We start from the raw sequence: 14,666 nt of genomic DNA, 5'->3' as shown, positions 1-14,666 counted from the left end.
TCATACAACCCTTCAGATGCATGAACTCTACCGTCAACATCAATTTCGTTTACTTGCCTTATCGTACGGGAGGGTGGAATAAAGGGCCTAGGTTCTCGCTTTAAAAACTGTTTTTCTGCCTCGTTACTCTCTATACGGAGCTGTTCTACTGATGAAACAGGTATGGGGTACACTATTCTGGCTACACTGTCCTTAATATTTTTTTTTCATTATTTTTATCATATCATATTCTGATAATGGCTGGACCAACTTGGCCCTCATTTGACCCATAACGTGAAAGAACTCATCAATTGTCTCATTTGGCTGTTGTCTACGTTGGACCAGTTCGGTGATTCTCTCAAAATTAGATTTTGATGATTGGTACTGACTCAAAAGGTTGTATTTAAGCTCTTCCCAATCATGGAATCGGTTGGTTTTCTGGAAAAGCCAATACCACGACTCGGCTCTTCCGGTTAATAATAAAGGGAAATCTCTTATTATTTCTGACCAAGGTATTCCGTATTGTTTTTGAAAGTACTCAAGGCGATAGACGAACTCTTCTACACACAGACCCGACGAGCTACCATCGAATCTTATACCTAACCTGCTGATCCTAAGATTATTCCTCGGGTCAAATGGTACCGATTGGCTATTTTGGACGCATTCCCGTCTCATCAATGGATTTAATGACGCATTAGTCGTATTAGTTCCTGAAGAATTATTTTCCGATATACCATTATTTTCTTTAGTCATAGTCCTTACTACTTCAGTATTAGTCGGAACTCTGGGTTCTTCACTTGGATCTCTTATATTTGGGGCACGCATATCTTTTTCCTTAATAGATTTTGTCAACTCTAATATGGATTTTTTTATCTGCTCCATTTCTCCTTTTAGGTTTTGTATCTTACTCTCCAGATGGCGGTTACCCAAAACATTGTCGCGGACTGTCGGTTCAATAGTCGGATGTGCTTCTGCTGCCTGTCCTTGTAGAAACACGGGACCTAAGGAGTTCGTGACTGGAGAACTGACATTAATAGTTTGTGAGAGATCCCTAATGGAACCTTCATTATTTGGATTGGATTCGGCCATGACAGGATTTACAAAATCCTTTTTCTTCTTGGTTTCTATTGCCACTGATCTGTTCAAATCAAAAAGTACTGGTCTATCCCGTTTCCTACTTTTTACCTGGGATCGAGTTTCTCTACTCATAACAAAATACGCAAAATAGTGAAATTTTACCAAATCTGTTCAAAGGTCTAAATTTCAAATTAAAAGGATTTTTCCTATGTGTTTATGGTTTTGTTTTGTTTTTTTGTTTTTTTTTTTTTTTTTTTTTTTTTCGTCTCGGAGGAATTAACTGACGAGGAGTGATGTGTGCGGTATTTTCAAACGTGGCATTAAAAAAGGATTTGCTTATTCGGTGATACATTAATACATTTCTAATTCAATATGATTGATTATCACATTTCGCCATATGACTAGATATGCCGTCTTTACGACCCTATCATTTTCAAATCAATATTGTTTGATACTACTAACCCCTAATATAATATGTAGAGAGGATATCATGCATATTGATTTGGATCATACAGGCGAGTTTCAGGCTGATACTAACACTTCATAATACGAATCACAATCTGCTACTACCCTATGCAAAATCCTGCACTGTAGGTCAAATCATGTTCCGATTTGAATTATTCATTTCATTCACCCGACTTTTAGCTTTTCATTAGGTTTGCCTCATACTTCATTCTAGCTCTTGTCCAGAACGGATATGAAAACCTTTCTGTATGCTAAAATCTTGGCTAGAAATGTTGGTCTATTGCATATCTCTATTGGTCTATTACTCAGTGTTTCGATGACATACACTAACGTAAACAAATTTCGATTTTTCCTTGGGCGCCATAATGTCACAGGAACCTATTGTAAACTAAGGGTGTAATGGTCCTTATAGGACAGCGGCTAACTCGGTCATACTCTAGGGTGTGTTCCCAACCCATACCCATAGTTTCCGGTATGTGACAGTAATTTTAAATGCAGAATAATAACTAACTACTTTTCTAGATGTATCACCGCATCCTTAGTCTGATAGCCCGTTTCCTGCCCTCCCATCCATGATCACTTTATCCCTTTTCAACGTTTTAGTGACCCCAATTACCGCCCCATCACATCACTTACCTCACCTGTCGTTTCCTCCAACAATTAGTTTAGCATACCATATTTTTCGTTCGTCTCAATTTTTCACATAATATTTATTCTAAATTAAACTAAAACTAACACAGCTAAACAAATTGATCATCAAACAACTAAATGCAAATATAAAAATTTTCCTATAATAAAAATGAGCAAATACCAAAAAAATATATCTTAGAATTATTTGTTTAGAATTTTGGAGTTTAAGGTTTATGAATATCGTTATAAATAAAAACAATAAATCAGATAAACAAATTGAATAAATTAAAAAAAAGGAATTTTTATCCAACTAAAATCGAGCGGCCTTTTGACCAAATGAGCATACCAACAAAATGTCTTCAAAGTGGAACCGTCAGATATTTAGCCTTCACAACGACACCCGCAAAGAGTTAATTATGATCTAATTATATAACTGAATTTCCAGTCCTCACTAACGTCTACTGAAAGAGCTCTTTAAAGTCGGCGTTCGGACAACACTATTGCTAACAAAAAAAATAACTTCGAGAATGTCGCTTACACGGGTAAATTTTAGACAGAATAACAGATAAACATTTAGTCGACGTATACACACTTATATAAAATATAAAACTAAAAATGGAAATAAATAATAAAAAAATGGAAATAAATAATAAAAAAATGGAAATAAAAATTAATAATAAAATAAAAAAATACTTAAATACAAACAGTATAAAACGTTGTCACCATCCTTTCTCCTAACCATCAGGCCGGAAGGCAAGTTGAACTTGCTGAGAAGAGATCTCGATATTTCAGAAGGAGCGAGGCGACGATTTACAGCTCCTTTAGAGCAGAATTTATTTGTTACCAAATTAACGATGTTTGTTCGGATTGCAATTTCCAGCCACTGTGTTGGGCACTCGGTCAATTTGCCTTAGGTGCTGAGCTTGGTTGATGGGGAGAGATCTATCTACGACAAATCTCCACACCCCATAGATGTCACTGGAGTACAACTGTTATATAGCTTTATCTGGAGGTAATACTGTCTTTTGCCTTGGATATTTTGCAACGCCTTCTAGTATGTCTATTGTTCACTAGATACCGCTGAAACCAATTCTCAAAACACAGCGAATAAGTTCCTGATCTACCTGGCCAATAAGGCAATCGTTAATATTAAACCATGACATATCTAACCTCTACTTTTACCTGTTCATTTATTCACTGGTCACATAAATCAGTAACTTGGTGTATAGCTTATAAAAATTCTCCAGACACTCTCACCACACAAACCTATTTTATAAAGCACGGATTTATTTTTTTTTCGCAACCGTAATAATCTTAATAATTTTATTACCTTCGCAACAAGGGAAATCCAAAACATTTAGATATTTCTTTATTTCTTTTTCTTTAAAATACACTTTTCTTTTTAGAAATTAAAAGCTCTTTCTTGATTTCCTTACTACTTGCACTCAGCACCACCAAATTAACTGTCTTTTCTCTGCTAGTACCCTCATTTATAACTTTCGAGAGACCCTAGGTAGCTTTCCACGATCCGACATTTTACATAAAAGCTATTTTTGTCTTCTTTCATCTTCATAGATTTGTCTTTTTCTACTAGCGCGGGGTATTCCGAGGTCTCCCTCCCGGAATTTCTGAATTCTGAGAGTGCTGATTTTCCTGAACTTAAGAGAACCCCCACCGTGCAGGTAATAACGTCTCCCTAGAGCAAGTCAGAAAATAGGTACTTGGTAGCACCTTCATTTCCCTGTGTTGGCAACGCGACTTCATTTATCTGTCAATGTCACGAATAAGAATAAAAAGCAACATCGAAGAACCTTACTTGACAGAGCTGGCGGTGGTATTCTTTGTATCAACTGATTTCATTTTTTCTATTTATTATCTATTTCAATTTCTTCGATTTATTAATTTGCTTTTTCTTCTTTTTAGGTGGCTCAACCCAAGTGCGGAGGACCATGTGAGACATAACTACCTCTGTGGCTGCAAATAACCAGTGGTAAAAGTTATTCCCAGCCAACACAAGGCGTGTTAATGTTCGCCCATCTTCCTCCGCATGAGCCATATCAACATTCGAGGGCGCTGTCCCCGTTACAAAATATATTCCCTCTCCGGTAGAAACTGCCACTAATTCCACTAACAACACAAAAACAAACGAATATACTAATTCTGGGCATGGCTAACCATTGTTTAATGGTTACCCGCGAAGAGTGCCAATAACATACCCCCCAACTCGTCCCTAGCTCTCTTTAGCCCCCTCAACTTTATTGACAATTGGGAACTAGAGTTAAACCGTGGATTGGAGACCGCCACGTAGGCGCGAACGGTCTCGCCCTAGGGCCTTTCCACGCCGATTTTTTTTTTAGAGTGCAGGGGCGGACTTGGTTTTTGAAACGGCCCGCAACACGGGAATATCAAAATCTTAGCTGGAAAAAACAAGACCACATAAAGTATGCAGAGTATAAAGAACCACGTCCTAATATCCTAATTAAATTTGTATGTTGTTGGTATTTTTTTGGTTGGAATTTTTTTTTCTTTTTTTAACAATGGTAGCTGATCTGCATGGAAGATTGTTCTGAAATAGGTCTATGTAAATTTTAATAAAAAAAACCTAATGAATTGTATTTGGATTCAAAAGTAAGTCATCAATTTATTTTTTTGGTTGGAATTTTTGTTTCTTTTTTTAACAATGATAGCTGCATGGAAGATTGTTCTGAAATAGGTCTATGTAAATTTAAATAAAAAAAACCTAATGAATTGGATTTGGATCCAAAAGTAAGTCATCAAATTTAGATCGCTAAAGGAGTTTTCAAACATTTCTCAAAAATGTATACAGGGTGAGATGAAAAAACTGCAACCACCTTCAGACTACAGATATTAAAAATATTCCAGTGACAGCTCATTATATTGTTTACAAGTGTACAAAAGCATTTTGCTGAGAATTTTCCAGAAAAAAGAGGTTATTCGTGATAAAATTCAAGCGTGATAGTGTGATTTCTTTATATTTGGTTGGCTATCGTAAGAGCACTCCAGCATTTAAATGTGAATAAATTTAGGTCATAAGCATTTTTATTGCAATATTATTTTCTTTTTAAAATAACACCCATTTATTTGTGCACAATATTGCTATATATATATAAATATAAAAATTAAAAATTATAACTAAAAACTACAACTATAAAATAATTTTTGTCCTGTAATATTCTTGTTTTATCTTTGTAGAACTACTTTCCTATATAAAATATTAAAAATTAATTAATTTTATGTTATCGATGATTCCATATTATTATTTGTATTGGTGCCATTTGTGGCAGCAGTTGGTGGCAATGAAGAATCATCGTTCGAATGCTTTGGCTTGGATTTTCCCAGCTGTTTTGCTTCAGCAACCTGCAAGACAAAGGAAATATTTTTTCAATTCTTGGCTGGCATTACCAAAAACAGTTGTTGAGGTTTGAGGTCATACCGTATCTGGTAATTTCTTTTGGAATGTTTCGGGCAAGAGTAAACCCAACAAACCAGCTGTCAGTGAGGCGCCACCGAACAGCAACAAAGGCAAGGCTTCGTAATAGGTACCCTGAAACAGACGACGCCTGGTTATTGGAAAACAGAAATTATTCCAAATACAACTTACCAATAGAGGCACAAATGGTGCCAGCATGGCTCCGAAACGGGCAAATGTTGACATGACTCCTACGCCACCACTGCGAATGACCTGAGAGAGAGAAATATTAAAAAGTTTAATATCGAAATTATATTATTTCATATTATCCTTACCGTTGGCATCATTTCCGCCGTATAGGCATAGACAACAGCAAACGATGATGTTATGCCCAGTTTTCCAATAAGAAATAGGCTAACGATGGCCCAGGTGGAACCTAAAATTGTAGATGTAATGATAATTATAATAAAGTGTATGTGTAAAATGATGGGTATGTATATAAAGTTTACGTTCTTCCATGTCTTTTTGAACTGTGCTTGGCATTAGAATTTTTTTAAGGAAAAAGGCGAAATATATGAAATATTTAAAAATTAATACAATTCGAATAAGTGCTAATATAACATACAGGGTGAGATAAAAAAAACTGCAACAAAGTCAAACGCCATAATTTTTACATTTTTTTTTAATTTTATTGAATTAAAGCAAAAAATGTCGGAAATAGCATCAAATTTTAGAATAAGTTTAGATTTGTTCGAATTGTTTATCTTTGGCACGGATTATGTCCTTCAAGCGGCCAATGAAATCTTCACAGGCTCTCCGAATGTTGCTCTGCAGTATTTTGGCCCATTCCCGGCGAAGCGCTTGCTTGAGGTGATTGACACTTTGATGTTTTCTAGTGCCAAGCTTGCTTTCCAAAATACTTTAGAAACAATAGTCCAACGAACTGGTATCCGAAGTTTTTGGAAATAAAGCGAGGAACCTCATTTTGTAACCATTCTTTGGTGGCGCGTGCTGAGTCTTGTTGGACCTTCTGCGGTCAAAATGTTTGCGTACCCAAGGCTTTAATACACCCTCCAGAATATTTTCACGATAATATTCGGCATTTATTCTGATGCCACGCTCGCAGACCTTCTGCGGCCAAAATGTTTGCATGTCCAAGGCTTTAATACACCCTCCAAAATATTTTCGCGATAATCTTTGGCATTTATTCTGATGCCATGGTCGATAAATACGAGCGGAGAGCGACCATCGGCTGTTAAGGCGGCCCAAACCATCACCATGGCCGACGTTTGAGTTCTGATGGCCAACCTAACGTGCACATTTTTAGCTAACCTGACCTCTTTGGCAAGTAAACACGATCATTTTGTTTGTTTACAAATTGCTGGACAACGAAGAAAACCAAATTCGGCAGTTCACCACTTTCGGCCAAACGAAGCAACTCTTTAACTCTTTTGAGCCTATTTTCTTTCTGTTGCGATGAAAGTTCTTGCACTTTTTGGAATATCAATGGAATTTACCCCGAGCTCATTTTTCAATATTTGCCGAATGGAATATTGCGATGTGTTCAGCTCACGAGCCATTTTTTGGCCACAGCGACGCGGTTCGCTTTTTTTTACTTTTCGCACCATTTTTGCTAATGTTGCTGTTGTGTCTTCCGTCCACTTTCTTGACGTCGGGCTACTCTACCAGTATCAGGGTAACGAGCGCTGATACGAGACACAAAAGATTTATTCAAATTTAAATGCTTGACTGCTCTAACGATAGCCATTTGTCGATTTCCAGCCAAATATAAAGAAATCACACTATCCCGCTTGAATTCCATTACGAATAACTTTTTTCTGGAAAATTCTCACCGAAATGTTTTTGTACGCTTATAAACAATATAATGAGCTGTCACTGGAATAATTTTAAGAGCTGTCGGACGAGAGGCTTAAAAATGGCAGCAGTCTGAAGTTGGTTGCAGTTTTTTCATCTTACCCCGTAGGTAGTGAGGTTGTTGTATTTTGATATTTCAACATTAAAAACAATATTTGAAAAAAAATCTCCAATCGACAGGGAAAGTTACCTTGTGTTATATAACCCCCGGCCACACAGGTCACAGCACAGAGAAACAATGACCCCGATAATGAGAAACGACGTCCAAATTTGCGCAAAGAGAACTGAAAGATACAAAGATTTAGAAAATAATGTTGCAATGACATGTCCTCCCACTTACCCAGGCCATGGAATAGCCAGGAATCTCCACAAGACAGACCAAGGCGAAATTTAAGTATTTATTGCCGCTAAGATTTGTGGAATTCAAAGAGAGACCATAGTACACCACCGCATTTATGGCCCTGGAAGAATGAAAAATATGGAAAAAAGGTAGAATCAATTAAGGAGAAATTATGCAGATTCTACATACTAACCAAATGTACAACATAATTGTATAACGTCCCACCAATGTTTTCGATTTGAAGACCTCCTTGACTGACAACCATATTTCGGATGTATTATCACCCGTCAAACTCTCTTTGCTATCCATTTCCTGATCACAGCATTTCGTTGGCTCCAAAGGTGAGTTTGATTTGAAATTATCCAACAATGCCATGGACAATTCCTTTTTATTAACCTCGGCTGCTTTGCGTATTATCTTTCCAGCACTTTCTCGCTTATTACGGGCAATAAGCCATCTCACCGATTCGGGAACAAACCAATAATAGGCCACAAAGAATAGAGGTGGCACCGACAAGGCATATTGCAATAATTGCCAGTCGTGTAGAAGCCAAGCTGCCAAACCAACTAAAGCCTCACCCACCGCATAGAAATAGTTGAGGACAATTGAGGACATTTCACGTTTACGCGGTCCAACCATTTCAACGCCAATGATAAAGGCCAACGGATAGACACCGGACGTTCCAACGGCATTAAGAAAGGCAAATACCAGAAAACTGTTGTAATCCCATGCCAAGCCCTGGGCAATGCCTGTCACAGCCATGAACATAATGCATATTATGAAAATGATTTTGCGGCCAAAGCTGAAAGGCAAGGAGGGAATTTGATCAAAATTACAAACAAAAGGTTAAAACTTAAAGGCACAAACTGGATATTTTCTTTAAAGAAATTTGAAATTTTTATAGACTTACCGATCGGCAAAATATCCCGACATAGCTGTACCACAAACCAATCCCGCAAAATGCATGGTTCCCACAAAAGCCAATTTCCACGCATTCTCTTTGCAAGTTAATCCCCACTGAAAGAAAAAGAAAGTGTATTAAACATTTAATTCTGTTAAATTCAAACCGAACGAATTCACAATAGATTTTTGAATTATTAAAAAATGATTGGCTTTAACGGCATTTCAGGGAATTTCAATCCAATAAGGTTCAATACTGTGTTTTCTGTAAATAGTTATGTCTGGTTGCTTTCTCTGCGGGAATTGTCCAGCACTTCTTTTTTGAGAGAGTGATGTAGTTTTATTCTCTTTTGCAAGAAAACTGAGAAAAGTAAACAGAGGGAATCCTCGCAAAAACTGATTTATCAAAACTGATTTATCCGCAAATAAAAGAAATTAAGAACACAAAAATTAAAAATGAATATAAAAACAAAACAATTGTGCTTGAGTTTTTCAAAAAAAAAGTATATTTTAACATTTCTTGCCCAAATATACATCACCGTAAGGAGAAGAAGAAGAGTTGCAAGCAATTGCAAAAAGAAATTTGTCCAGCAAGAATTTGCAAACCCTCAGTGAATGAACTGTCAAAATTGTTCTCTCAAATCGCTCTCATTGGCAGATCTTTTGTGTTAACAGACAGTAACAATTTGTTACAAATTTTAGGGTAACCAGACACACCTAATAATTGCTAAAAACTCTGGCTAATTGCTGGCTTGATTCCCAAACATTAGTTCGAAAAATTTGCCATAGCTCATTAATGATATGTAAATATTATTTTTATTTATTCTATTCGAACATGAACTGTGTCTGATTTTAAACAAATAATTTGTTCCGCTGACGAATTCAAAGTCGTTAACATTAGATATTTTTCCAGCTGTTAAAAATGATTAGGGTTTGGCAGAAAAATTTTAAATTTGCAATGTTTTACAGAGAGTTAATAGTTAAAATTGAATCAAAGGGGAAGAGATCGGATCTTTGGATCGGATTCGAAAATATTTTTTTTGGGGGTTTCAAGTCAATATTTGTATACCCTCAGCCATATGGCTAGAGAGGGTATGTATCATTTGATACGGTCAAAACGTGGCTAGTCGAAATAACGGTTTTAGACCCTAGATCTCTTTGGACGAAATCCGTTTCAGGATATTTGGAGTCGATCTAGCGATGTCCGTCCGTCCGACCGTCTGTCTGGATGGAAATTAATATACGATTCCACTTAGACTTGGCGCATCTCAATATTTGGATCAACACAAGATCTGTTATGAAGATGGTAGAGATCGGACCATTCCTTCGGGTACCTCCCCCCCCCAAAGGGTCAACATTTTGAATTACCAAAACGATCATAAAAGCCGAAATAAGCATCCGCTTCTCTTCAAATTGCACACATCGTAATATTTTTTATTAACCCAAGGTCGGGTGTGAAGATGGGCTGTATCTCTGCCGTAAATTTTCAGAAAATCGAATCGAAACTGCAATTTAAATAATTAAACATTTGTTTTTTGAGGATTATATTTGCCGAGAAAATTTTCCCAGTTAAAATTTACAAACTCTCAGTAATCTGTCAAAATTGCTCTCTTCACTCGCTCGCATTAACTCGACTTTTGGTTTATCGAACATTTTTTTTTAAATTTTTGGGCTATCGTAAACACCTAATGTTTTAATTTCCGGCATTTTCGTACTCACCTCTTGAACAATGGTATTTTCCTCGCTATCAAAAACCCAGGAGTTACAACGTTGTTCGGACTTTTCAAATAGTTGAGCAGGACAGGATTGATGATGTTGTGGCGGCTGCTGTGATCCAATAAATGTTTCATTAACACGATAACGATAACAGGTTTTTGGTGTAAAAACGCCATTTTTATCGAAATCACCCGGTGTTGCATTCTGTATCCAATTGGGAAATAACTCCAAATGGTCGCTTGCATTTTCGCATTCTGGTATGAGGCATCTTGAAGAAACAAAAGATAAAAAAACATTAAAAACAAATGTGAAATATTGGTGTTTTTTTTTCAAATTTTAAAATTAGTTTTTCGTATTCTTTTACATAAAATGATCATTAAAAAAATATTTTTTTCATCGTTTTCATCTTCATAAGAGGATAAAAAACACTTACCTGTATGCCGGTGTACCAGCTGTAAAAACATACGAAAGACTATTGGCTGCTGCAAACATGACCGGCAAACAAATCAACAAATAATTGGTTTTTTGATAACGACCAAATTCGCCAATTTCCTCCAAAACTTGATCAAAATCCATGATGCCGATGAGGATTTCCTGTGTGCCAGACAAACCCAACTCCCAGACACCGTTTAAATTCTCACGATTGCGGATTTAATCTGCTCCAACGTTCACAAGTCTCTATTGACATTTTAATTCGCCACTTAACACTTTATAACCTGGTGTTCTTATCACTTTTATTTGATATTTAATTATTTTAATAACGGTTTCGTATCCATTTATTAGTGGAAATGCCAGGCAATAATAGAAACAAAGCAAAACACAAAAGATACGTATCTATATTTAAAAAATGTGTATTTTTATTTCTATCTAAATTGAGATGCGTCTCCAAAGTGAACAACCGATCTGGGGGAAATTTAATTGTTGAATGATTTTTCGGTTTTACACTCACTCTCGTTGTAGTTTAGGTGTCGTGTCATACCTTTCCGTTTGATGCCACCGACGCCGTCGCCGCCGCCACGTCTAAACAGCCATTAAATGCTCAATAACAAATAGCTACCATGACGTATGATTAATATTAGAAACGTATGAACAACTTGAGAAACTCTTCTCCCAACGGTGTCATTAGCTCTCTGATTCGCGCCAATTAGATCAATGTTTTTTTCTTCTTATTTACATCTGTCACAATGGGGTGAGTTGTGTTTTGGGGGAAGATGATTATCTGGGAGAGCGAGAAAATTGCACTAAGAAGAGAATTTTCAGAGATGGATATTTGATTTGTCTATGTACAGTTTAGAGATGTCAATTGGCGCGGTTTTTCTCTGTTAATTGTTGGGAAATGCCATACAAAAGATTTTTAATAAGAAAACAATAGGTGTGTACGATAATAAAAAAATAAATAAATAAAATAAAAAAGAATATAATAAATAAATAAAATAGAAATAATAAAAAAATTAAAAATAAATGAATAAAAATAAACAAATTAAAAGAAAATAATAATAGTAATAATCATTTGTACAAGTTATAACAAAAAAAACTTGTTCGGTAATATTTGATTCATTTACAGATACGTATAGTGAAACCCATGGTAGAAGAATGTAGGTAGACGCATCGACGCAGCTGCTGGACAATGAACTGTCAAAGCTGTTTTGGAATCGAAAATGTTGAATGAAAAATAATTTAAATTTGTAAAAATTGTTGAGAAATGCATATTGTAACAACCTGAGATTTGCATCGTATAAAAAAATATATAAATATCTACTTTTTTTTGTCAAAACAATTTTAAAGTTTTGACATATCATTGTTCGAAAGCGTTGATGCATCTCACCTATATTCTTCTACCATGTTTAAATATTTATAAATATCATTTTTCCATGGAATTCTCTTCTGTTGGGAATTCCCTTCTCTCCCAAAGAAGAGATAAACTTTCTTCACAATTGAAAAAAAAGAATTAATTAATTGCGTGCTGGCATTTCAATTAAAACAATATTGATGATGATGGTGATGTAGCGCCAATTAGACATGAAACATTCATTCTAATGTCGATTATAATAAAAACAAACAAACATTATTGTTTTTTTTTTTAATAATGCACTTAAGGTTAAGCTGTACCGCATTTTAAATTAAAAAAAATAATATATTTGCAATTTATTTTTCCATTTGTTCGCACAAATCTATTTTTAATCGGTGTTTTAAAAATAACCAAACAATTTTGGCACCGTGGGAAACTAGGCAAGAGAACAACGACAGACTGCTAAATATTTACATACATATGTTATGTTATGTCCCGATTACTCAGAATGATTGGAGATACCAGTCAAACCATGTTAATATGAGCTTTTTGTGGGAAAAGCCAATTGGGATTCGTTGCAAAGGGAAGTTTATTTTGTGTGAAAATTAATTTCTTAATAAAAATTTGCTCATAAACTTGCACTGAGAAAAATTTCTCTCTCGCGCACAAATATATTGTAAATACAAGCGACATTCAGTAAATTCCAGCAAGAAAACAGCTGTTTTGCAAAATAAATGGGCAACACTTTTTAATCGTTGAGAATATCCATGGTAGAAGAATAGACGCGTCGACACAGCCGTTGGGACAATGAACTGTCAAACCAATTTTGGAATTGAAAATGTTGAATGAAAAATTATTTAAATTTATAAAAATTGTTGAAAATCGCGAATTATAATAGCCTCCGAATGACATAGTATAAGAAAATGTATAAACATCTACTTATATTTGAAAAAATATTGAATTTTTTTTGACATATTATGCTCCCAAGCTTTGATGCATCTACCTGTATTCTTCTGCCATGCTCGGGATGCAAACGTATGATGTGTTCCAACTGGGGCTTGAAATTATTTAAATTATTGCCTTATATAAACGGAACATGTTTTAAAAAAAAAAGAGTTAAATAGATTTTCAATCTCAGATCAGATCTTAATACCTGATTTTTTTACCTTTTGCCCTGCGATTCTATGCTTAATAATATTTTTTGACAGCTAAGGTCTTATTTACACCAAACAAGTTTTTATAAATCAGCAGTGATCTAGTAACTACCCTCTTTGTATTGTGATGATGTTCCGCATAAAGATGTTCTACTGTATTTTCAAAAATTACATTATTTTATTTCATATTTGCATCATGCAAGGTGCATGTAAGGTGCAAAAAATGTTATTTCCGTGGTTAATACTAAGTCGGATAGTTTTCATTTTTTTTGTAAGTATTTCTCTTCGAATACTATTTCCACTTAATGTTATTATTATCGAATATATTGTTTTTTGTTAATTTCAATTGTTTAACGATACTATATTTTATTATTTGCAAAAGAAATTCTTTTGTTCGATTCCGTGTCTGTCTTATCGCTTTATTTTAAAGTCCGCCGCATACTGAAGTGCCAGCTTATCCATAAAGAAATGCAATCAGCCGTTTCGTATGGGCTAACAACAAGGTTTTCTTTCATTCGCTCTCTCTATTGCCAATGTATTGCTGGATGCACAGCAGTTGGACATTGGGATCTAGCGATTTTGTGAGATTTAAAATTTACAGCAGTAAACATTTTTAAACTTAAAATAAAAATGGCTTAAAACTTTTCAATGAAAATGTAAAGGTAAGGATGCATAAACAGCTTGGCATCATGGCTAGGCATATAAATGTCCAATTGTAAATGCGGATCTGGCAACCCTTTTATGATATATCACAAAATATGTCATGCGAAGACTTCAAGCTGCTTTTGTACTTACCTCCTTATATTTACGACAATATTTAGGGATGTTACAAACGGAATGACAAAGTTAATATACCCTACTTTTCAAGGTGGGGGTATAAAAATACTTTTTAATCGATCCCAATTAGTTTCTGATTTTTTTTTACTTCTTTTCCGATTTATTTTTGTTTACTGTACGCTTAATATATAATATGCTTTTATACTTTTATTAAATTAATTGATATTTTCAATTAATTAATTAAAATCTGCAAAAATAATTAATACACCCCAATGTTCAAATGCACATCTAATGCAAACAAATAAACAACACACACACCCGCCGGCCAAAACAAATGGTCAACAGATTGTCAAATGTTAGCGAACAGTTATGTTGGCTCTCTGTTGACATTATATTCTCTTAATGTTACTTTACAGAGAGCTGTTGGTTTAGCACAGCTAATTGGGGATGCCACATTGATCAATTCAAATGGGGGGAAAATGTGTTGTCAAAATGCCCAAAGAAAAGAATGGATATTTATTTTTGAAGCAAAAA

General features: G+C 35.1%; 1 protein-coding gene and 1 long non-coding RNA gene across 7 annotated transcripts; both read right to left on the bottom strand.

Moving 5' to 3' along the window:
- Window positions 1-2,199: 2,199 nt before the first annotated feature.
- Window positions 2,200-3,999, bottom strand: LOC131802962 (uncharacterized). 2 transcript variants are annotated; one of them, XR_009342430.1, is made up of 3 exons: window positions 3,482-3,999; window positions 3,334-3,417; window positions 2,200-3,275 (listed from the first exon to the last, which is right to left on the bottom strand). It is a non-coding gene; the product is annotated as an uncharacterized LOC131802962 (long non-coding RNA). The 2 variants fall into 2 exon arrangements; XR_009342429.1 differs by having other exon boundaries at window positions 2,200-3,271; window positions 3,482-3,997.
- Window positions 4,000-5,369: 1,370 nt separating this feature from the next.
- On the bottom strand, window positions 5,370-11,667 carry LOC101892808 (organic cation transporter protein). Of its 5 annotated transcripts, none has more exons than XM_059123791.1 (12): window positions 11,362-11,667; window positions 10,846-11,246; window positions 10,416-10,680; window positions 8,707-8,813; window positions 7,990-8,598; window positions 7,797-7,917; window positions 7,647-7,740; window positions 6,091-6,111; window positions 5,917-6,017; window positions 5,774-5,854; window positions 5,606-5,716; window positions 5,370-5,529 (listed from the first exon to the last, which is right to left on the bottom strand). In XM_059123791.1, exons 2-12 carry the CDS (start codon window positions 10,986-10,988, stop codon window positions 5,404-5,406), a joined length of 1,779 nt encoding a protein of 592 aa, XP_058979774.1. In that variant the 5' UTR covers window positions 10,989-11,246; window positions 11,362-11,667; the 3' UTR covers window positions 5,370-5,403. The 5 variants fall into 5 exon arrangements, with proteins under 5 accessions (XP_058979774.1, XP_058979775.1, XP_058979776.1 ...); XM_059123792.1 differs by having other exon boundaries at window positions 10,846-11,143; XM_059123793.1 differs by having other exon boundaries at window positions 10,846-11,143; window positions 11,392-11,667.
- Between the last annotated feature and the right edge of the window lie 2,999 nt (window positions 11,668-14,666).

The sequence above is a fragment of the Musca domestica genome, unplaced genomic scaffold, assembly GCF_030504385.1.
Source record: "Musca domestica strain aabys unplaced genomic scaffold, Musca_domestica.polishedcontigs.V.1.1 25, whole genome shotgun sequence".
NCBI lineage: Eukaryota > Metazoa > Arthropoda > Insecta > Diptera > Muscidae > Musca > Musca domestica.
The sequence above is the reverse complement of the archived record's forward strand: the minus strand, read 5'-3'. Positions and strand labels throughout refer to the sequence as shown.